We start from the raw sequence: 23,176 nt of genomic DNA, 5'->3' as shown, positions 1-23,176 counted from the left end.
TTAACTCCTTTGGTGTATCTACTGACTTCAGGAGCACCCAAGTCAAACACGTCAAACCTCTGCAAGACTGTTGTGGGTTAAGGAGTTGATTAGCGCTCGTTGGGATGGGCAGAAACAGGAACTGGGCTTGTGGCTAAAAACACCTAGACTAATTGGACTCATCTGTATCCAATATCCTGGCTAACTTAGGACTGGGGTGGGGGGAGAGGGTATATAAGGAGAGGTGAAGGAGCAACAGAGAGACTTCGCAGAGACTTCTACCACCGCTGATCTCCTGTCGGTGCTTCATCCCCAGACCCTCTCCCTGTCCACGTTACTGGCTCTGCTGGTCGCAGCACAAGACCAGATTCTGGATCTGCAAAGCGCAACACTCATGCATTCCAGTCCCCCTCCAATTCGCCCAGATAACAACCTGTAGTAAAAACTGTACAGCAGCAGCAGCATGGTACAAATCCACGTATTCATCAATTTCATTCTCACAGTAACCAGGCTCCTGTTCATATGGAGTCTCTCCCTTGCCCCCCACCTCCCCATTCTCGGCCTGAGCCCTAGACCCTAGACTGCTGGGGGCAAGACGGCACTCCTCTACACGCCCTTGGCTCCCCCAACACAACACACCTGCTTTCGACATACTCCTCTTTCCCGCCTGCCCCTCCCCCTCTTAGATCCCTGGCCACCTGCTCCTCTAACCACTCTCTCCAGGGCACCCCTGTTATAGTGATTTGCAACAGCTTTATCCCTTCATCGCCAGACCCTACGACTGCCCCAGTTCACCAACACCCACCGTCGTCCCCCTTCAGTGAAACCACAGTTGCTCGGGCGGGTCCACGGAGGCAGTAGCCAGGGGAGCGGGAGTGGGGAGTGTCCGCTAAAAGGTTGGGTCTTCCTCGGGGGAGTTACACACACGTTCACACCACCATGCGGATACCCGCTAAGCCACGGAGACGCACTTTAACTACACTTTGCAAGGGGCAGGGGGGCAAGTCTTTTACGGCACGTAAATTACATCTTAATAAAACCGAAAGCCAAACAAACGCTGTCGCTGCTCACGCTGCCCCTCGCACGCCCAATTGCCAGACGCACGTCGCCCGTCTCCGGAAGCATCGCCCGGCCTTCACCGGAGGGAGTCCTCACCTCCCCACGCCAACTCGCACCCGGACTAACCCGGCCCCCGGGCCCGGTGGAGAGCAGCCAGCGGGCGGCTGCCCTCACCTTCCGTCCTCCCGCTCCCGCCAGGGCCGCCCCTCAGCCCACCTGTGTCAGCCTGCAGGGAGCTCCCGCCGGCAGCCGCCCGGACGCGCAGGGCGTCAGGAGAAGCGCGATCGCCGCCACAGCGCGGGGTGCGCCCGCCGGATCAGGCCTGCATGTTTCCACGTCTCTGAGGCTGCGGATCCGGCTCCGGCTCCGGCTCCGGCTCCGGCTGCCGCTCGGCTGCTCCCGCTGGGCTCCGGCCCTGGCCGCGTCGCTACGGAGGCGGGGACTGAAGAGGGAAGCGACGGAGAAGGCGCCTAGGGACCGAACGGCCGGGCGCGCGCCAGCCGGGCGGTCACGTGGCGCGCGGCGCGCGGCCTTATGGGAAATGTAGTCCCCTCGGGCGTTGCTCTCTCCTGCTGCACCAGGCTCGCGTTTCCATGGCAACCATAAAGCCTCTTGGCAAATTCAAACAACCTGGGAGACCTCAGCTCTCCAGAGGTAGAGCCTCTGCCTGTATCCCCTGTTCTGAAGTTTTAATTGTTAGCGCCTCTTGTGCATCTTAAGTGAATAACCCTCTCATGGTCAAGGAACTCCTTGGAGCACTCTGAATAGTTGGGAAATACGAAAATAAGTTCTTAGACAGGCACCTGCAAGATCATTGTCCAAATGGGTGTAATGCCAAGATGTGAAACTTGACAGAGTTGCCAGACAGCTCCTTGGGCAATTACCTTACCTAGCCCTGCCAGTTTCCTAGTCCGAAATACGGACGTGATACGCATTGCTGGGTGCCTTGTATGTGCTTTGCACTGTTATCTTGTTTATTTCTCTAAACAGCCCTACGAAAGAGAAGTTACTCCATGCCAATATACTCCTAAGTCCTAAGCAGACTAGATATTCCTTTTGAGCATCAACTGCCAACAAATTCACTAAGCTTACAGAATTATAACAGGAAAACACAAGGTACTAGCTGGAAGGAGATTAGTATTACTGCAACGCTGTCTAAAGGAACGTTAATGAGGGGGTGCTGCTGGGTACAACAGTGAAGATATATATGTATGGAATATAGGAAAATGTATGTACAATTTGACCTAATTCTCACTACTATATGAGTAAAGTATTATCTCCATTGTACCCATAAAAAGTGAAAATAATGCAGAAATTTTCTGAAGTTACCAAAAGTTAGTCAAGGACAGCCCAAAGCTTTGGGACCCTGCACCCGTAAAGGAGACCTGGAAGAAGTTCCTGGTTCCTGGCTTTGGGCCGTCCTCCACTGCTTTCCCAGGCCACAAGCAGGGAGCTGGATGGGAAGCAGGGCTGCTGGGACACGAACCAGAAGCGCATATATGGGATCCTGGCGCGTGCAAGCCTTGCTCATGTCTTAGAGAAGTATGTGATTTTTGGGCCTGGCGTGGTGGCATAGTGGCTAAAGTCCTTGCCTTGAACGTGCTGGGATCCCATATGGGCACCAGCCATTGTCACTTGGGGAGTGGATCAACGGATGGAAGATCTTCCTCTCTGTATATCAGACTTTCCAATAAAAATAAATAAATCTTTTCAAAAAAAAAGAAAAGAAAAGAAAAACATCCTAAGGCTGTTGCACAGGGCAAGACAACTGAAGGCAAGAGAGGAACTGCATTCTGGGGTGTCCTACAGAGGGCCAACCTGTTACAGCTTTTGCTGCCCCCTACAGGTGGCAAATAACCCCAACTAGCACACCTTTTAACTTATTCTCGGGTATTTGAAAACAAGAGTGAGGGAGAGAAACAGAGAGAAAGCCATCTCCCACCCTTGGGCTCAGTCCTTGAGCGGCCACCGCAGACAGGGCTGGGCCAGGCCAAGGCCAGGAACAGTGAACTCAATCCAAGTCTCTGTGAGTGGCAGAGACTCAAATCATCTCCTGCAGCCTCCCAAGGTGCACGGTTAGCATGAAGCCAGAAACAGAAGAGCCAGGATCAAACCCAGGCCCTCTGACATGGGATGCACATGTCCCAAACAGTGCCTTACCTGCTGTGCCATGCACCTGGCCCAGGCATCCCCCTCAAAGTTTTTCAGAACACACATCTTTAAAAAAAGAGAAGTATCGGGGCAGGTGCTCAGCCTAGCAGTTAGGCCACCTGTATACTTCACTGGACTGCTGGAGTTCAACCTCCAGATCTGTTTCCCACTGAGTGCACCCCCATTGCCAAAGGGAAGGTGGGACTGCAGTCCCACAAGTGAATTCTGACGACCAGTGCGTTCGGAAGAGGACACCAGGGTGCCTGCAGTTCCAGCAGCAGCCTTGGCCAGCTGACTCCCCAAATGTTTGCAGAAGCCAGGACATGGATAGGCAGAGGTTAGGGGAAGCCGAGTCACACGGAGTCAGACTGATGCTGAGAAGTCCTGGCAGGGGCCACTTCCTGCTGCTGTTCATCCCCACTGCACCAGCTCGCAAAAGCCAGAGAGCCTGGGAAGCTTGTTGAAATGGTGCACACAGCTTCCTGGGGCTGGGGGTAGTGCAAGAGCAGGATGAAGGTGGCGTGGGTTTGAAAGGTCATCTGAGAAATGCCTGACAACTTACAATGATCCACTGAGTAAGGACTCGGGCAGAACTACCAAGCACTGGAAGCCTGTGGGGGAGAGGCAGAGTGTATTACAGTTCTAGTTCAGCTACAACAGCAAGTGACAGGTGAAGGCAGTCCTAAAAAACTGCAATTCTGCTTAGCTCAAACTATGGAGATAAATACCAAAACAGCTCAAAATGAATAGTTTGGAAAAGAATAAAGTTAAGGACATTTTAGGCCTTGTAATACTGATTTTTTAAAAAATTATTTTTACTAGAAAGGCAGATGAGATTTACAGAGAATGGGAAGACATAAAGATATCCCATTCACTGGTTCACTCCCCAAATGGCTGCAACAGCCAGAGCTGAGCTGATCCAAAGCCAGGAGCTTCTTCCAGGTCTCCACCATGGATGCACAGTTCCAAGACTTTGGATCATCCTCCACTGCTTTCCCATGCCACAAGCAGGGACCTGGAAGGGAAGTGGAGCAGCAAGGACACTCACTGGTGTCCATATGTGATGCGGCACTTGCAGGGTAAGAACTTAGCCATTGACTCATGGCACTGGCCTCAAATCTGATTTTAAATGTGCACATTGATAGGAGTAGATGGCAACACCTGGGTCCCACATCCAGCTCCAGACTACAGCTTTCTGCCATTGCGGACCCTGGAAGGCAGTGGACATGGACCAACCGCGGTCCTGCCATCCACATGGGAGACCTGAATTGTATTCTCGGCCTCGGGCTTCAGCCCAATCCACTGCTGGCCACTGCAGACATTTGGGAGAGCGAATCACTTTCTAAGTTACTAGAAGACTACTCAATAAGTAACAGTGGTTGTATCTGTAGGGCTAGAAACAAGAAAATCCAACAAGTTTTTCTAAAGATTTATTTTTATTGGAAAGGCAGATCAGTTTCTATGGAGAGAAGAGACAAAAATTTTCCATCAACTAGTTCACTTCCCAAACAGCCGCAATGGAGCTGATCTGATCTGAAGCCAGGGTCCAGGAGCTTCTTCCATGTCTCCCATGTGGGTGCACGGTCCCAAGGACTTGGCCCATCCTCCACTGCTTTCCCAGGCCATAAGCAGGGAGCTGGATGGGCAGTGGAGCAGCCAGGACACCAACTGGCATCCCAATGAGATCCCAGTGCTTGTAAGGTGAGGATTTAGTCAACTGAGTCATTGTTCCATGCCTTTTTTTTTTCCTTTTAAAGATTTATTTATTTCAAAGTCAGACTCAGAAAGAGAGGGAGAGAATCTTCCATCCATTGGTTCACTTCTCAAATGGACACAGCAGCTGGGGCTGGGCCAGAATGAAGTCAGTGGCTTCTTCCTGGTCTCCTGCAGTACAAGGGTCCAAGCACTCGGGTCATCTTTTTCAGCTTTCCCAGGAGCTGGGAAAGAAGTGAAGCAGGCAGGTTTTGAACTAGCACATGTATGGGATTTCACCATTGCCAATGACAGATTTACTTGCTATGCCACCATGCTAGCCCCGAACTTCCTTTTAAAAAGACTTATGTGAAAGGTAGAATGACAAAGGAGGACTATCTTCCAACTGCTGGCTCACTCCCAGAAGGCTGCCAGCTGCCAGAGAGGCCAGGCTGAAGCCAGGCATCTGGTGTGCCAGGCATCTGGGTCTCCCATGTGAGTGACAGGTACCCAAGCACTTACTTGAACCATCTTCCATGCCTTTCCCAGGTGCATTAACAGGTAGCTGGAGTGGAAGGAAAGCAGCTGTGACTTGAATTGGCATGGCAGTTTGACAGGATGCCAAAACACCACAAGGCCAGCCTCCACTGTTTTATTTAATATGACTTTGTACTGTAATTTTTTATAGTATGTTAGTATCTTAAAGAACTAGTCAACTGAATATAACTGTTAAGTTCAGAAGGGTTGGGGTAGATCCACTGATTTATAGTGGGTTAATGACCAGAAACGTGGCTTCACAGAGCCTCAGCTAGGATTTTGTATTTCTTTGAATAGTTACAGATCCTCACCACTGAAGAATCCCAAAACGATGGACCTTAGAGGCCAGGTCACTCCCTGTGAGAGAGCCCAAATGAGAAAATAACTGCCCAGCCAAGTGACTATTGGAAACCACCACGTTCTGGAGTGTTTTGCTATGTAAGACTACCTAACAGCAGTGGTATAGTGAGTTAATACACCATCTTCAATGCTGGCATCCCATACAGGTGCAGTCTTGGCTGTTCCACTTCAAATCCAGCCCCTGGGAAAGCGAGACTCCTGGTTTCAGCCTGGCCCAGCCGCAGCCACAATGGCCTGTGGGGAATGAACTAGCAGGTGAACAATCTCTCCCTCTCTAGCGCTGCCTTTCACAACCCACTAGCATCCAAATACTTCACAATCTAATGAGGTGAAAATTTCCCTTTGAATATTTAAGCACACTGAGAGTTGTAAGTTAAATAAAATTATTTGTAGGAACAGAAGGAATACAAAGGTTAGAAGTTTACAATACATATTAAATACTTATGCAAAAGAAATTTCATTTCTCATAGTTTCTCGTATGCTCTGTCTGCTCTACCTTCCCCACAGCGTTAAGCAGCAGTTCCTCCTCTCCCCTGCACGCAGCTTCTCTGCGCTGGAGAGTCCTTCTTCATTTCACAGCACACTATCATCTGCACTTCTTCACAGTAAAAAAAATCCTTTACTCAAATTATAAGAGCCCAAAGAGACTGGAATCCATAGTAGTCAGATTCACATGAACGAATGAAACAATGCTAGCAGACTACCTTCACGGACGGATTTTAGGAACACCTGAGTGTCTGCTGACACAAACCTTCTATTTATTGACATCACTAAAAGTGCAGGAATAGAAATGAAATCTACGTTACTGAGGAAGCGAACTCAGGATCAAGGTCATTCCATATAACTAACAACATAACTATGAACACCAGGGGGCCAGGGAAATCTCTAAACTAGCTCTCCTGAGTTCTGGTCTCAGAGAAAAGGTCAGAGAGACGGGGCTGAGGAAGGGGTTTCATATTATCAGGTCAGTTTCGGAGACAGCGCGACCCCGTGGGAGGGGGAAAGTCACTTCAGTCTTTCTTTTTATCGGAGATTTCTGTCGGTCCTTTGCTTGCTAATCCACTTGTGTCTGCTCCCTGAAAGGAAAACACAGCTTAGGATTCCGACATGCACAATGCAGAACAGTGGCGCTCCCAGTGCCCTACGGGATGGCTCAAGCGGCACAGGCCAACACACAAACACACCTGAAGCTCAACCCGATGAGCTTCCATAGTAAAACTAAACACACTAGTGGTGTCCGTCTTGCATTTCCAGTTTGTTTTGACCACAAGACAAGGAACCAATCCCCATTCATCCCAAGGTTATTTGTGTTAGACCAAATCATTAACTACTTAAAATCAAAGAAATGACTGGCACTTCTGGTTGCCTAAGGAAAGACCTGTGCCGCTCCCCCGACGTTGATGGCAAAAGTCAGAGGGCTCTCACCTTACAGTCCACTGTGGCTTTAGCACCACTGGGCTCTTGCAGTGCTTTTTTGGGCCATATCCGCCCCACGAAAGGGGAAACCAGCGGGTACAGGTACGGCTCCAGGAATTTCTTGTAGACCCAGAGCAGAATGGGAATGACAATACAAGGAATGCACACCATTGTCCCAGGCTTGAGCTCCTCAATCTGTTGACTGAAGCAGAAAGAAAAAGTCAGTTCATCGTGGATAACAGTCCAAGGAATTTACCTCTAAGGAATGTGAAACTATCGCTTCTACACACACGTACATAATTTACCAAAAGCAAGAGCACATGGAAATAAATACACTGCCACCTACAAGGTGGCAGACAGGTAAGTAACAGCTTCCATGCGTTTCCCACATCGGCTTGATAACAAGGGCACGCATCTGTATACCCTCCTTAGCAGGTGCGAAGCAAGCTGCAGATATTACCAGTCCATTGAATCCTTTTGCAAAAAAACACAAATGTTAACCCCCCTCTTTCTGCTAACCCTTCAGAACCAACCAAACCTCCTCAAAATCATCGGCGGTGTTGTGGGTGTTGAGGGGCTGACCAGCAAGCCCGCCATCACAAAGATTCACGTTTACCTTTATTGTGTATTAGGGACGTGCACGCGCTACGGGCTGTCACTTCTCACCCACCACCTGCCGGCTCTCTTCACACTAAGCCCATCACCAGTGTTTGTTAGGATATCGGACTTCATGTATAACAAAAACTGTGATAAGAGATTCCAGAAGAGGCCAGGGAGAAACATTCTGAATGCGAGCCGTAACACTCAGCAAAGAGAGCAAACCGCCGCAGGGACAAAGCCAGGCTCGGTCAGCGGCAGGGCGAGCTCGGTTTCGGGCAACCCCTCCCCCCCCAGGCCGGTCGGGGAAGTCACCGGCGAGCACGGAGACCCGGGGCAGGCACCTGCCCATGGCCGGCTGCGGGACCAGCGTACCGTGAGGGCCCAGGGTACGCCCCGCAGGCAGGCGTGCGGCTCGGGGTCCGTCGCTCTCCAAGAACAGCCGCGGAACGCCGACACAGTCACAACTCCCCTGTCCGGCCCCACCCGGCCCCGCTCACCTGCGACGCCGGAGCCAGAGCCGCAAGGCTCCGCACTTCCGGAGGGAGGGGCGAGCTGCGGCTGAGCCAATGGGAATCCCGGAAGGGCCGGCAAAGGCGCGCTACGTCACCGAGGGCGGGAGGGACGTCACGGGGACGCCGGGACTTCCGGCGCTGCGGGTTCCCGGGATGCAGGCCGAACCCCGGGTCCTTGCGACCCTGGATGGCAGAAACCTTCACCCTGCTGGGCAGTCCGCACCACCGGCGGTGGGGAGGCCTCAGCGGTGCGGCTCAATTGTTTAGGTTGTTAAACCCAAGCCCTTAATATCTGAAATGTAGCTTGCGTGGACCTTTCAGCGTCCCATGCCATTGACAGATGGACCACCATGGCGGCCCCGTTGCTACCCTTCGCATTAGCACAGCCGGGGCGCATGGCGCAGGCCCCGCAGGCAGATGCCCCACTACACCCACAAACGCGCCTATCCCAAGGCCAAGGGCCCAGCTCGGGGTGATGTTCACCTTGCCACCAGCCTCAGAACCCCAACCTCCTCAGCCACCCCTTCAGCATCACACCCCTTCCCTCCAACCTGGAACCGCCCCTCCGGGCTAGCCTTAACAAAGGTTCACAGCAAAAGCAGCTGCAATGGCAGAAAGGAAACCCGAGTAGGTCCATTATATAGTAGTGTCTTTTCTGCAACCCTAACCAACAGAGAAAAGCAGCATGCTGTGAAAGCCAGGGACACAAGGACACACTGGCAGGGCCTGACAGCACCAGGTTCCTCTTCAGGGCCAGGAACTATCACATGACAGATGTAACCAGGCCTGCCTAAAGCTGCTGCATTGTAGATACATCTGATGCATTTGTGAGGACACAAAACGTTAATAAAAAAAAGACAGTAAAAAATATTTTCATCGCATTTATTTTATGTTGCAATTACTCCCGGGCCATAAGTTTTTGTTTCTTCAGTTTCTTCTGGGATATCTGGAAAAGAAAAAACAGAAACATCAGCTGCCTGGAATTGGGGACAGCACAGCCCCATGGGCCCCATGTACTCACTGACCACTCCACTATGGTGAGGGGACAGTGCAGCCCAACCTGTTGACCATGGCGCCCACCCCAGGGTTGCTCAGCAGAGTTTGCTTTCACGGCTATTCCAAAGGTGTCCTAAGATGTCCATCACCGCAACCCCACGTCTGCCCATTTGCCCGCCCACCCTAGCCTTTGCCTCACCTTTTTCTTCTGCGCCACCTCCTCCTCGGGCTTGGGGACGATCTGCTCCTTCTCAGTGAGGATCATCTCGATGTGGCACGGAGAGCTCATGTATGGGTTGATGCGGCCATGTGCTCTGTAGGTGCGGCGGCGCATCTTGGGGGCCTTGTTCACCTGGATGTGCTCAATGACCAGGGAGTCCACGTCCAGACCCTGAGCAGACAGACAGCACCTGTCACCACCATGCGGTAGCACCTTCCAGACTGCACCCTCATCAGTCCTTCCCCAACTGGCTCAGCAGCGAGGAGCTACAGGTAAAGACCAAGCACTGGAAACCTTCTCCGCCACAAGCGGAACTGCAGATCGGGCCCAGACCAGGCGCGGCTCAGTAAAGGATGAGCCCTTGCATTTTGTCAACCACCACTGCCAACTCCTCGCTTACTGCTCCCCTCCACATTAGGTCAATCTCCTCCTCCCCGCAAGAAGCCACTGGTTAACAGGCCCAGTAGAGAGGCCAAGACTGTTAGAGCAAGGTACCCGGAACACACAGACTACACATCTACAGGGGGCCACCAGCAGCCGGTTACCTTCAGTTCAGCATTGCTTTCTGCGTTCTTCAGCATGTGCAACAGAAACTCGGCACTCTTTTTGGGCCAGCGCCCCTGGGTCCAGCCCCACTGCTTGGCCTGGAAGGAAACCAAGGAAGATGACCTGTCATTTTCCAGCCTGAAACAACTGCAAACTAGACAACATGCGCTTGACGCGAGTCGCTCAGCATCACGTTTGATTTCACGGGCAATCCAAAGGTGTCCTAAGATTGGTCATCATAGCAACCCGGCGCGCGGCAGCCCCGCGGTGTGTGCCCTCGGGTGCCAGCGTGGGGGGCTCACCTGCGCGCAGCGGCCCACGCCGCCATTGTACCGCCGGAAGGGCACACACTGCTTCTTGAGCGTGACGTCCTTCAAGTACTTGGTGGCCTTGCGGATGTGCATGCCCTTGATGGCCTGCGCGGTCTCCCGGGTGTTCTAGGTGGCAAGACAGAACACGTCAGAAACTTCGGGGCCTGGCGAGGATGCCAACACTACGCCTTGTCGGCCGTCCTCAACCTCCACTCGTGCCCCAAGCTTCAACCCCACGCGAGGGGCGGCCGCTCAGTCAAGGTTTCTTTTTCACGGTCAATCCAAAGGTGTCCTAAGAAAGCGCATCATCGCGGCCGCCCCACTAACAGGTGCACGGGACCCCGTACCTTAAAGTGGACGCGCAGGTTCGAGCCCCTGGACTTGCATGCTGCAAAAACAAAACCAGGGAAAACCCAGAGATGGGCACGCCGGGCCAGGCCGGCCTCTCTCCACGCTCCCCTCCCCGCGCGCACTTACACTTGGTGGGGTTCTCGGGGTCCAGCGAGTAGCGAACCATCTCGGCACGAGGTCACCTGCAAGGGGAGGGCCGTGAGGTCGGGCTCCGGCAGCCCAGGCCGCGCGGGGCCAGCGCGCCCGGCTGCTCAGACAGGAGCTGTTTTCACGGTTCATCCAAAGGTGTCCTAAGAACGGCATCCTCGCAGCCTTCTCCCCCGCCCCCCACACCGGGGACCGCCGCCTCCGCCGGGCACGCGCAGCCCTGCGGCCGCTCCCCACGGACGTGCCGGCGCCGGCCGCCCCGAGCCCGGGATGGCGCCGATGCGCGGCGGATTCCGAGCTCCGGGAGCCACAACGCACTCACCCTCACCGGGGCCGCTTCCAGGAAGAGAAAGAGCGAGGCCTTCTGGGAGACTTCAAGACACCGCCAATTCTCGCGAGACTGCCCGCCTCCCGGCGCGAGACCTCCGGAGCGGCGGGGCAAGGGAGCGTCGAGCAAGTGGTAAGACGGTCTGTAACCGAAGTGCGGCCTTAGAGACCGTCTCAAAATCCTCTCTTTTTAAAAATCCAGACTGAAAGCTACAGGTTTTGAGTTTAAAAACACAGGTACAGTTACAGGATAGGGTCATGTAGTGTGAGATATGAGTGACACATTTTATTTCCTCGTCAATATTCATTAGATTTGTATGATAGAATTCTCCTGATAGTGGTTTGTAAATAGATAATTCAGATGAAAACTGTCGCTGGTAATCGCGGACAGGGTCACCCAATTAACTGTGTCTTAACCCGTATGAGGACTACGCCGATGGAAATCTGGTTCAATATCCGTAGCCCCCACTACTGTACCTGCACCATCACGGGGTGCGAGTAGGGGAGGCTTGCATTTCCTCCTCTTCTTGCTACCTTTTCTGGTCACCCTCTCTGTCCCTCGGGGCCCAACACCAACCCTCTGTGCAGTCTCACCTCACTACAGTTGATTAGATAATTTGTATTGTGCACTGATACAAGTTTACTTGATATCATGTACCAGTGCTCTCTGTTGCTTAAAAAACCCTGGAAATGGTTTACGGGGGCTGTTCCCCTGTTCCACCTACAGGGCTACCTGACAGTCTGCTGGTTGGCACTGGCTGGTGAATACATTCCCAAGTTTCCAAGGGTCTGCCTCTGACTCATTTCTGGGATAGATTTGGTCAGCTCGCAGCACTGGCTGCTCCATTTCCTATCCATCTCCCTGCTTGTGATCTGGGAAAACAGAGGAGGATGGCTGAAAGCCTTGGGACTTTGTACCCACGTGGGAAGACAGAAAGAGGCTCGTGGCTCGTATCAGCTCAGCTCTGGCCATTACAGCCATTTGGGAAGTGAACCAATGGCTGGAAGATCCTTCTGTCTCTGCTTTTATATGTAAATCTGCTTTCAAGCAAAAATAAATCTCTGTCACACACACACAGAAACCCTAGCATGACACCCTCCTTGACTCTGTCTGCCAGCACTGGGCTAAACTGGACAGAGCTCAAGCCCTGTGGGGTCATGTCCGTTCCCATGAACGATTCATTTTTTGGCTTCTCAGTGGTTTCCCAAAAAGCTAAGAGAAATCTTTATTTGTATTTGATATACTGTATCTTCTTTTATTTTACTATTGTTTAAAAAATATTTATTTATTTTTATTGGAAAGTCAGATACACAGAGAGAAGAGACAGAGAGGAAGATCTTCTGTGCGATGATTTACTCCCCAATGACCACTCCGGCATTCACCCGGCAATGGCCAGAGCTGAGCCAGTCCACAGCCTGGAGCTTCTTCCAGGTCTCCACGTGGGTTCAGGGTCCCAAGGCTTTGGGACATCCTCGTCTGCTTTCCCAGGCCACAGGCAGGGAGCTGGATGGGAAGCAGAGCTGCCAGGATTAGAACCAGCATCCATATGGGATCTTGGCATGTTCAAGGCGAGGACTTTAGCTGCTAGGCTACTGTGCCAGGCCCTGTTTTACTATTTTTTTTTAAGATTTATTTTATTTTTATTGCAAAGTCAGATATACAGAGAGGAGGAGAGACAAAGAGGAAGATCTTCCATCCGATGATTTACTCCCCAAGTGACTGCAACAGCCGATCTGAAGCCAGGATCCAGGAACCTCTTCCAGGTTTCCCATGTGGGTGCAGGGTCCCAATGCATTGGGCCATCCTCGACTGCTTTCCCAGGCCATAGTTAGGGAGCTGGATGGGAAATGGGACCACCAGGATTAGAACAGGCGCCCATATGGGTTCCCAGCGCATTCAAGGAGAGGACTTTAACCACTAGGACACAGCAGTCTTGGGATCTGAAAATGCATCATTTGTTTGGTGGCTGTGTTTTAGCCAATACAACTTCCATTTAATACTAAGATTTAAAAAAAAAACTATTGGGGGCTGGCTGTGAGCATTAGGGAAAATATTGTTTATAAAGATTTAAATTTGTAATTGTCATTGGAAAGGCAGATTTACAGAGAGAAGGAGAGATAGAGAAAGACCTTCCATTTGCTGGTTCACTCCCCAAGTGGCCACAATGGTCAGAGCTGAACTGATCCAAAGCCAGTGGAGCCTCTTCCTGGCCTCACCTGTGGGTGTAAAGTCCCAAAGCCTTGGACCATGCTCTGCTGCTTTCCCAGATCATAATCAGGGAGCTATATGGAAAGTAGAGCAGCCGGGATGCGAACTAGTGCTCATATGGAATGCTGGTGCTTGCAACTGGAGGATTAACCTGTTGCACATTGTGCAGTTCCTTGGTGAAAATTCTAATCTTACAGGGGAAGACCTCCCTATTCCTGGTCCCGCAGCACGTGGGACAGAAACACACCTGAGCTGACTTTGCAAAGGGGGTCTCTTCCGCGGTAACCACAGGGTCTCCCCTGTGGGGACTACAGGGGTCTCCTCCCTTTTGCTTGAAGGTCGGGGGGGGGGCAGCAAGAAATGACAAACGCCATTGCCCTGGCTGACCTGACGAAGATAGATGTCAAGGGGGCACAGCAGGAGCTTGGCAGTTTGTACAAACATTGACTTTGAATGGAGCCTCTGGGCAGCACCACTGTGTGTGTGTGCGTGTGTTGGAGGGTGAGGGGGCACATCAGGCCTGTCCGCACGAATTAGTCAGGCTGTGCCTTAGGAATGATTTAGGGGATTTTCAGCTGTCAGTTAATGTTCAGCCCCAGCCCTGCCAGGAGGTAGAATGGCTTAATCCTTCAGTGCCATTTCCTGCCCCGCCCACCCCTGTTTGGAACCTCCCTTAGAAACTGGCCTGCTTGGTGGGGTAAAGGGAATTCTTTCCACCACCAGGAGGACCAAGTAATCCCAGCTCCGGAGCCTGGAGTCCAACCCCCTTCTGAGGAGGAGGGCTGCTGTCCTCCCCCTGACCTTCTCTTGCCTGCCTTGACCTCATGTCCCCACAGCTGGCATTGTCTTTCTTCACTGGCTTTTCCTAAGGGATCCTATTTGCTTTCTTGAGATGCATTATTTTTTTAAAGATTTATTTATTTTTATTGGAAAGTCAGATATACAGAGAGGAGGTGAGATACACAGGAAGATCTTTCCATCTCCTGATTTACTCCCCAAGTGGCTGTAATGACCAGAGCTAAACTGATCCAAAGCCAGAAGCCAGGAGCTTCTTCCAGTTCTCCCACACAAGGCTTTGGGCCATCTTCTACTGCTTTCCCAGACTACAAGCTGGGAGCTGGAAGGGAAGCGGAACAGCTGGGATGTGAACCAGCGTCCATATGGGAACCCAGAGCGTGAGAGGACTTTGGCCGTTAGGCTACTGCAGTGGGTCTGAGATTCATGTTTAATTTTTTAGCTTTTTCATTTTTATAAAGATTTTTTTTTATTGGAAAGTCAAATATACAGACAGGAAAGACAGAGAGGAAGATCTTCCATCTGATGATTCACTTCCCAAGCAGCCGCAATGTCTAGAGCTGAGCCAATCCGAAGTCAGGAGCTTCTTCCCATGCGGTTGCACGGTCCCAAGGCATTGGACTGTCCTCAACTGCCCTCCCAGGCCACAAGCAGAGAGCTGGATGGGAAGTGGGGCAGCTGGGATTAGAACCGGCACCTACATGGGATCCAGGCACTTGCAAGGTGAAGATTTAGCCACTGAGCCATCATGCTGGGACCTCCCAAGATACTTTCATGCTTCAAGTTGTGAGGTTTGCATTTTATTATTATTACTATTGTTTAAAATGCATTTGAAAGGCAGAGTTACAGGGAAAAGGAGATAGATATATATACACAGAGATCCAATTGCTGGATCATTTCGCAAATGGTAACAGCTGGGGGCTGGGCTAAGCTGAAGCCAGGAACTTTTTTTTTTTTAATGTACCAGGCACTGTTGGGTTTTATTATTATTATTTTAAATAATGATACATGGTTAATCAGGGTGGGAAATATCAAGGTTTCAGGAAAATTGGGTGAATTCATTGCTTCCAAATTAGTTTTTTCTTCTTGTTCTTCTTCATGAGCTTCTTCTTGAGTCTCCTATGTAGGTGCAGGGGTCCAAGGACTTGGACCACCTTCTACTGATTTCCCAGCTGCACTGGCAGGGAGCTGGATCAAAGAGGAGCAGCTGGGGCTTGAACCAACCATCTGGTATGGGATGCTGACATCACAGGTGGTGGCTTAACTTGCTGTGTCGTAATACCAGCCCGGGATGTAACTGTTTCGAAGTGCATTTTCAAGTACATTTTGTCTCTCAACTTGATGATGATGATGCGTGTGCGTGTGATTTCCCTGGCAAGGTGACAGTACAATTCCATGGAGGGCTACTGTTGCCTTCCTTCTCCTGCTCAGTCCCTTGGGCCCGCACCAGTCTCAACCAACATACCACAATCCAAGCAATAACTCTTCAGCTACCAGACTTGCAAATCATCTGGTCAACCGCTTTTACTTAATTTCCCCTCCCTACAATGTGTCCAACCGGAGCCAGTTTTAATTGAAAATTTCAAATTATCATAAGGTTTTTATATTTCTTTTATAGCAAGTTGGATTAAACAGGTAAGCAGACTAAGGTAGGATAAGTCCCAAGCCTCTATCATTCAGAGGATTAACCCTTGGTGGAGTATAACTGTCTACTATGGGGTGCCTCCTTGGTAGAACATTTGACAGTCTTCCCAGTACAAGGTCCACGCTGCTTCTGCAGGCCTGCAAGGTGTATCCAGTTTTAACTCACCTCTCTTAACTTTATTTCCTACCTTATTTCTCTGGGCTGACTTGCTCAGACATCTTCTTTGCTACCTCAGGGGTCTGACTAACTCATCTCCACCTTGGTGCATGGTCCCTTATCCATCCATCCATCCATCCATCCATCCATCCATCTACCCACCCATCCCCCCTCAACTCACTCACCCATTAATTCATCATGGATCCATCCATCAATCCACCCACCCATCCATCATCCATCCTCTCATCCATCCATCCCTCTGCCTTTTATGATGGGCACTAAGGTCTTCCCATGATGGCTTCCTCCAGTCAGGAGGAACCCAACCCAGCATCTTGTGTTACTGCCCTCACAGCATAGCTCCCCCAAGCGCCAAACTCTTGTTTGTTAGTTTCCTGTTTAGGTTTCTATCTCCTTTTGTAAAAAGGTAAGCTTCATAAGAACATAGCCCTTGTCTGTCATTTCCCCCACAGTGCCTAGAAACTCCCTTACTCATAACAGTGGCACAATACATATTTGTTGAATAAAGGATATGTCCGAGGGAAAACTTGTGGACACCAAGCCCTGATGCTGGACTGTCTTGGGCTCACCATAGGAGACCTGTGGTGCTCACTGCCTTACTCATGCTAACAGATTCCAATGGGTAGACTCTCACAGGATTGCAGCTCTCCCTGGGCTCTTTAATCAGCTCCTCTTTCCTCTCCCTCTCTGGACAATCTTTGTTCCTTTGCTCACTTAGCTCTTTCCAAGGTTCTACCAGCAGTTACTGCATTGAGGTTTCTCATGGGAGCCACTTGGGGCTCCCATGAGAATCCCAATGTTTGCTGCTGGGATTCTGAACCATGCACAGACTCGGGAGTGCTCACCAAGCTCTGGCAGTGAAGACAATCCTGTTCCATGTGCATTGTCTTCTACTCCCGCGTGTAGTCACTCCCTTCCCCGTGCTGCGCTTCAATGCCGCTCGATGCCTTTTCTTTTTCAACTTGTTAACTCCATTCTACTGATGCATGTTAAAGGGCTAGCTTGTTTCACTCACTACAGGACCAAATGCTGTTCTTTTTCTTTCTTTTTAAAAAGATTTATTTATTTTATTGAAAAGTCAGATATACATAGAGGAGGAGAGTCAGAGAGCATCTTCCTTCTGTTGATTCAATCCCCAAGTGGCTGCAATGATCAGAGCTGCACTGATCCAAAGCCAGGAGCCAGGAGTGTCTTTAGGGTCTCTCACATGGGTGCAGGGTCCCAAGACTTTGGGCCATCCTCTACTGCTTTCCCAGTCCACGAGCAGGGAGCTGGATGGCAAGCAGAGCCAACCAGCACACATGTGGCGTCCCCATGCATGCAAGGCAAGAACCTTAGCCACTAGGCTACTGTGCTGGGATGCCGGGCCCTTGAATGCTCTTCTAAAAACTTGAAGAAGTGTGTGCCACATGAGTTGGCAATGCAATAAGACAAAAGTTTTGTCTGAATATTTATCTTCACCCCTGAAATTTCACCACTTACCAACTCTGCTAGGGTGACCTGTTTCTATGAAGTGCAAAGATTTCTGGAACGAGCAGGGATATTTATGGGGTACCTATTTCATGTGATGTACTGACATTCATATATTAAATAATTTTTATGTAATTGTCTTGACATAGGAAAGCTTAACCCGGTAAATAGCAGAATAGGGCTTATTCATTTATTGAAAAGGCAGATTTTTTAGGGAGAAGGAGGAAGAGAGAGATTTTCTGTCCACTGATTCACTTCCCAAGTGGCCACAATGGCTGGAGCTGAGCTGATTCAAAGCCAGGAGCCAGAAGCTTCTTCCAGGCCTCCCATGCAGGTGCATGGTCCCAAAACTTTGGGCTGTCCTTGACTGCTTTCCCAGGTCACAAGCAGAGATTTGGATTGGAAGTGGAGCAGACGAGACATGAACTTTGGGATCCTGGATCTTGCAAGATGGGGATTTAGTCACTGAGTAATCATGCTGGGCCCTCAATCTTTCACTTCATAGTGAAAATTTTTGGCAAGTAGAGGGCAATCCTGGAGCTCTAGGAGAAAGTGGGATGGATCTGTGACAAGGCAGAGGAAATGGGAACGGACCTAATATTTAGCAGGTACCCACCTGTGCACCGAGGTCCTCACATGTACACTCACAACAGCTTTGTAATGAAGATTGTACTGCCTACCTATGGTTCACAGAAGAAGACCTGCGACACAGGAAAATTTGGTGATGTGTCTTGTGTCCTACAATTAACTGGCCGCTGAGGGCACTTAGCACGGAGCCAAGTGGGCTTGCCCTGATCCCATTGCCCCTGTCTATTGTGGGGGAGAATTTCAGACGGGTGGATATCGGCATTCCGGGGGAAAAAATCATCTTGCATTTTTCCAATTATTAGCTCAGAGAGTAGCCTCAAGGACTGTCCTGTAAACTCCATCTGTAGGAGACGCTGCTGTTGGCAGGTGAGCAAGCTACACCATGGGCCACTAGATGGCACCAGTTTCGCATGGAAGGGAAACTTTTTGCAGTCCTAGGAAGTTCTGTGCAGTGATGAAGCTTTACCTCTGGGAAGCCTGCCATGTAGTGGGGGCGAGACAGGACCCAGCAAACCTCACAGTGGCTGATAGTCAAAGAGATCAGAGTATGAGACTAGGAGGACCTCAGCAGGTGTTCTTGCCCAACTCTTTCATCACATAGACGAAGGAATGATTCCTGTACTTCTTCGTGCACTAGCGACCACCCAACTTCTCCAACTGTTCTGATTTTAAAAAAAAATGTTGGCCTGGACCTGGTAAGGTAGAATAGCAGCTAAAGTCCTCGCCTTTCATGCACCGGTATCCCATATGATTGCCAGTTCTAATCCCAGCGGCACTGCTTCCCATCCAGTTCCCTGTCTATGGCCCGGGAGAGCAGTGGAGAATGGCCCAAAGCCTTGGGACTCTGTACCTGCATAGGAGACCCAAAAGAAGCTCCTGGCTCCTGGCTTTGGATCAACTCAGCTCCAGCCGTTGTGGCCACTTGGGGAGTGAATCAGCGGACAGAAGATCTTCCTCTCTGTCTCTCCTCCTCTCTGTATATCTGACTGTCCAATAAAAATAAATAAATAAATAAACCTTTAAAAAAAAAGTTGGCCTGTGAATGTAGGCACTTGATGCATCCACGCAGAATGTCCTCACCCACATCATCAGAGTTCCTGTGTTCAAGTCTCAGCTGTGCTTCCAATTCCAGCTTTCTGCTAATGCATACTGTGGGAGGCAGCAGATGATGGCGCTCACACATAGGTCCCTCTTACCCACTTTGGAGACATGGGTTGAGTTCCAGGCTGCTGGCTTCAATCTGGTCTATGGCCCTGGCAATTGGAGGCATCTGGGGAGTGAACTAGAGAGTGGCAGATCTTGCTCTGTCTCTCTGATTTTCCAATAAAATAAATAGATAAATAAAAATGGTAAAGAAAACACAAACAATGGTAATAAACTTGACAACCCATCCACCTGATCTGGAAAATCAAAACAATATGGAAAAACATCCCATGAAAAGTTTCACTGTCATCTCTTTCTGCTTTCGTTCTCATCTTCGCGTCTTTCCACTGATGGATGATTACCATTTTTTCCTGATTCTTGGGGGCCCTTCAATGCATAGATCTCGAAAGGCTCCCTGTGTTGTTTTGGGGAGAGCATTCTCCATGGTTGCTTTCTGGTGGGTGAGTGCCCTTTCATTCCCACTGACCCCTTCGGCTATATACAAGCGCAGGTGAGCCTGCTCTGCTTGTCCTGCCCTGGAAAACATGGAGCCATTGTCCCTGGGGCTAGTCCCTACCTCTCTCCAGGGTCTCAGGCCCTCTCTCAACACACACTCCTGGAGCAAGCCTCATCTCCTTCTCCAAGATACCCTGTGCCTGGCTTTGCTCTTCAGAGACCCTCCTCATTCCACCTGTCCCAGGAGTAAACTCAGGCTCAGCACCCCTGGAACTCCCTCTTGTCTCCTCTGCTTCCTCCCCTCCCCAGTCCGTCTTGGCATCCTTCCTTCTCTTGCCAACAAGGTTCTGCAAATGTTAATCACTTCACCATCAAGTTCAGTTCACTAAAAATGTTTTTAAAGGTTCAGTATCGTGATACAGTGGGGATAAACTGCCACCTGCAACATCAGCATCCCATATGGATCTCAGTTGCTCCACTTCCAATCCAGCTCACTGTTAATGTGTCTGAGAAGGCAGTGGAGGATGGCCAAAGTACTTGGATCCCTGAACCGAAATGGGAAATCAGGGTGGAGTCCCACACTTTCACGTGACCCAGCCCTGAATGTTACATCTTTTGGGGAATAAACCTTTGGATGGAAGATCTCTGTCTTCTCTCTCTGTAATTCTCCCTTTCAAATAAATCTATAATTTTAAAAAATTATTTTAAGTGAGAGAGAGAAAGAGATTTTCCATTTGTTAGTTTAGTTTCCAAATAGCTGTAAAAGCCAGGTCTGTACCAAGCTGAAGTCAGGAGTTATCTGGGTTTCCTACATAGTTAGAGGGGCCCACAGAATTGGACTACCATCTGCTGCTTTCCCAGGTACATTAGCAGGGACCTTGACTGAAAGTGAAGCAGCTGGGACTTGAACCAGCACAGTTAAGGAATGATGGCCCTACAGGCAGAAGCTTAACTCACTGTGCCACAACACTGCCTTTTGGAACTTTTTGTTTTTTAAAAGATTATTTCTTTTTGTTGGAAAGATAGATCAGATTTGCAGAGATAAGACTAGAGAGAGAGAGAAAAATCTTCCATGTGCTGGTTTATTCCCCAAGTGGCTGCAATGGCTGGAGCTAAGCCGATCTCAAGGCAGGAGCTAGGAGTTTCTTCCAGGTCTCCTACATGGGTAGAGGGTCCCAAGGCTTTGGGTCATTCTCTACTGCTTTCCCAGGCCACAAGCAGGGAACTGGATGGGAAGTGGATCGGTGGGGACACGAACTAAAGCCCGTATGGGATTCTGGGACTTGCAAAGTGAGGGTTGAGCCATTGAGCCGTTGCACCAGCTTTTTTGTTTGTTTGTTTTTGTAAAGATGCATTTTACTTATTTGAGAGAGAGAGAGAGAGAGAGAGAGAGAGAGAGAGAGAGAGAGAGATCTCCTATTGCTCACTCACCAAACATCCACAACAGCTAGGGCTCAATCCTACCAATGCTAGGAGCCAGGACCTCCATCCAGGTCTTCCTTGTGCATGGCAGGGGTTCCACATTGTTAAAGCATCATTTGCCACTTCCTAGGTGCATTAGTAGAGAGGTAGATCTGAAGTGGAACAGCCATGACTCAACCCAGAGCTCCCATACAGTCTGTTGGCATAGCCACTTGTATATACCTGCTGGGCCACAATGGCAGCCCTGAAGGTTGGTGCTTTTGGTCCCACCTCCTGGCATCTGGAACGGGAAGCCACTAAAGCTGAAGGCTGAACTGCTCACCAGTGAATAGTTGACTGTTTAACGAACCACAGCAACCTGGTAGACAGTCCACAAAGACTGGGTGGTCAGGGCTATTGGGATACTGAGCATGCCAGGGTACCTGGAGGGTAGTGCCTCATCCCACCTTGCCCTGAGTATCTCTCCCAATACCTATTTGCCTGTATCCTTTAGTCACAGCCTCTAGAGTAAAGTGTGTCTTTGAGCTTGGAAAGCTATGCTAGCTAATAATCAAAGCCAAGAAAGGGGATGACGGGACCCTGTTTGTTAGCAGCCAGTCCCAAGTGTAGGCAAGTAAGTTGAGGCAGGCAGTGGCCAGAACTGATTGCATTAGAGGATGCCCAGTAGGTGTCTGCTGAAGAATTGCATGCCATGCAAGGAAAGGCCCCTGCCCCGAGGTGGGGTCAGAGGTGAGTCATGAGTGGTATGTATGAATGGAGAGAAACTGTGTTTTTGTTCTTTCTTTGCCCATCCGTATTCAACAGGAGGAGCTTACACAAAGGAGTGGGTACTAGTAGCAGGGGATCATGGGGAAGCTCTGTCCTGGGCATTCCTCCTTTCATACATAGGTGTTGCTAAGCCATTGAAGCCATTGCACAAGGGCACCGGGGAGAAAGTCACTGTGAAGGGAATGCCAGCAAGGCCTGTGATGGGGCCATCTGAGTGCTGCGTAAGATGAACTGGGAGTGTGGCCTGGAGCAGGGCCATGGGACTCCCACTGACAACCTTTGGGAACTCACATCACCCACTGAACCACACCAAATAAAGGATTCCTGACATGGGCAGAGACCTGAATAGGATGAACCGGATATGGCCTGAAAGTCAGTTCCTTCTCATTGCCTAGGTTCAACCAGCATGGATGCCATGCATGAACCCCACCCAGGACTGATGGGTGGAGAATGGGCTGGGTGCGATCAGGAACCTCACAGGGAGGGGGTCTGTCGTTGCCAGAGACTGGTGTGGGTGGGTGTTGCAGAGCCCAGGACCCAGGTTGCAGAATTATTCTGGAGAAAGTTGTACTTTCCCCTGCTTGGAAAGCTCTTCAGGTCTGAAACCCCTCTAGGGATGTCCCCAGAAGGCCCCTTCCTTCCCCAGGGAACAGCGGCTTGGGGAGTGAAGGTCAAGGTGGTGACAACCCTGTTTCCACATGAAAGTGCCCTCTGAAACCACCAAAGAAGCATTTCTTAAACTTGCATTGTCCTGACCACAGAGATGAGACTGAGTGCCCAGTGTCTCCCAGCAGGTCATGTGCAATTCTTTCCTGCTCACACTGGCTGGCACGGCAGCAGCTCCCGGTGAGAATGGATCCAGCCTGGTCACCCAAGGGGAAACTCTTGTCCATTGAAACCTCCAGGCCAATGAGCTAAAGCTAACTTCTCACTCCACCACTCCCTGCCCCTAGGAAAAAAAAATCCCATGTATCTCTGATAATTATTTTGTATGTAGTTGAAATTACGCCACACTTTATCAGTTTTAGAACAATGTGCGTAATTTCACGTAAATGATAACGGGTCGGTTGACTTCTTAGCTGAATAGAATTACTGTTACATCATTTGAGATTTTCTAACCTGAAGCCAGGTGGACCTGAGTGTACTCTTTGATATCATCAAATTCATCCTCCTGGAGGGAGTAAGGACCAGCCTTTGGGTCAAAGCTGTTCTTTTGAATCTTAGTTTAGCTGATAGATGGTTTAGGCTTTGCTTGTTCATCCTCTCTATCTCTCTCTCTTTTTAAAGATTTATTTTATTTTT

At 50.2% G+C, this 23,176-nt stretch overlaps 3 protein-coding genes and 4 non-coding genes across 10 annotated transcripts in view; all 7 read right to left on the bottom strand.

The window, feature by feature from the left end:
* DYM (dymeclin) overlaps window positions 1–1,452 on the bottom strand; it is a 323,209-nt gene extending 321,757 nt beyond the window's left edge. For 3 of the 4 annotated variants that reach the window (XM_058676968.1, XM_058676967.1, XM_058676971.1), the window contains exon 1: window positions 1,255–1,452. The gene's annotated coding sequence lies outside the window, so the exon portion shown is untranslated. The remainder of the gene's footprint in view (window positions 1–1,254) is intronic. The other variant, XM_058676966.1, reaches the window with a different exon arrangement.
* A 5,062-nt stretch (window positions 1,453–6,514) lies between these two features.
* Window positions 6,515–8,375, bottom strand: C18H18orf32 (chromosome 18 C18orf32 homolog). The gene is made up of 3 exons (XM_004579506.3): window positions 8,292–8,375; window positions 7,204–7,396; window positions 6,515–6,854 (listed from the first exon to the last, which is right to left on the bottom strand). Exons 2-3 carry the CDS (start codon window positions 7,363–7,365, stop codon window positions 6,789–6,791), a joined length of 228 nt encoding a protein of 75 aa, XP_004579563.1. The 5' UTR covers window positions 7,366–7,396; window positions 8,292–8,375; the 3' UTR covers window positions 6,515–6,788.
* Window positions 8,376–9,176: 801 nt separating this feature from the next.
* Window positions 9,177–11,268, bottom strand: RPL17 (ribosomal protein L17). The gene is made up of 7 exons (XM_004579507.3): window positions 11,200–11,268; window positions 10,857–10,912; window positions 10,727–10,767; window positions 10,371–10,505; window positions 10,068–10,166; window positions 9,502–9,693; window positions 9,177–9,252 (listed from the first exon to the last, which is right to left on the bottom strand). The coding sequence occupies exons 2-7, from the start codon at window positions 10,894–10,896 to the stop codon at window positions 9,205–9,207; spliced, it is 555 nt and encodes a 184-aa protein (XP_004579564.1). The 5' UTR covers window positions 10,897–10,912; window positions 11,200–11,268; the 3' UTR covers window positions 9,177–9,204.
* LOC118758131 (small nucleolar RNA SNORD58) lies at window positions 9,393–9,456 on the bottom strand. Its single transcript, XR_004995554.2, has one exon. It is a non-coding gene; the product is annotated as a small nucleolar RNA SNORD58 (small nucleolar RNA).
* LOC118758129 (small nucleolar RNA SNORD58) lies at window positions 10,247–10,313 on the bottom strand. Its single transcript, XR_004995552.1, has one exon. It is a non-coding gene; the product is annotated as a small nucleolar RNA SNORD58 (small nucleolar RNA).
* Window positions 10,627–10,693, bottom strand: LOC118758130 (small nucleolar RNA SNORD58). The gene has a single exon (XR_004995553.1). It is a non-coding gene; the product is annotated as a small nucleolar RNA SNORD58 (small nucleolar RNA).
* On the bottom strand, window positions 10,977–11,041 carry LOC118758128 (small nucleolar RNA SNORD58). Its single transcript, XR_004995551.1, has one exon. It is a non-coding gene; the product is annotated as a small nucleolar RNA SNORD58 (small nucleolar RNA).
* Window positions 11,269–23,176: the final 11,908 nt, after the last annotated feature.

This window comes from Ochotona princeps, chromosome 18 (assembly GCF_030435755.1).
Source record: "Ochotona princeps isolate mOchPri1 chromosome 18, mOchPri1.hap1, whole genome shotgun sequence".
Taxonomy (NCBI): Eukaryota; Metazoa; Chordata; class Mammalia; order Lagomorpha; family Ochotonidae; genus Ochotona; species Ochotona princeps.
This window is presented reverse-complemented; position numbering and strand designations above follow the sequence as displayed.

What these genes read in the sequence shown, in the direction of transcription:
- C18H18orf32 (XM_004579506.3), bottom strand. Translation starts at nt 7,365, where the DNA reads ATGGTGTGCATTCCTTGTATTGTCATTCCCATTCTGCTCTGGGTCTAC. An exon ending in AAGCCACAGTGGACTGTAAG is followed by an intron (nt 6,855 to 7,203) that starts GTGAGAGCCCTC and finishes TTTTCCTTTCAG; the next exon opens with GGAGCAGACACAAGTGGATT.
- RPL17 (XM_004579507.3), bottom strand. Translation starts at nt 10,896, where the DNA reads ATGGTTCGCTACTCGCTGGACCCCGAGAACCCCACCAAGT. An exon ending in ACCTGCGCGTCCACTTTAAG is followed by an intron (nt 10,506 to 10,726) that starts GTACGGGGTCCC and finishes CTTGCCACCTAG; the next exon opens with AACACCCGGGAGACCGCGCA. An exon ending in AGGTGGCGCAGAAGAAAAAG is followed by an intron (nt 9,253 to 9,501) that starts GTGAGGCAAAGG and finishes TTTCTTTTCCAG; the next exon opens with ATATCCCAGAAGAAACTGAA.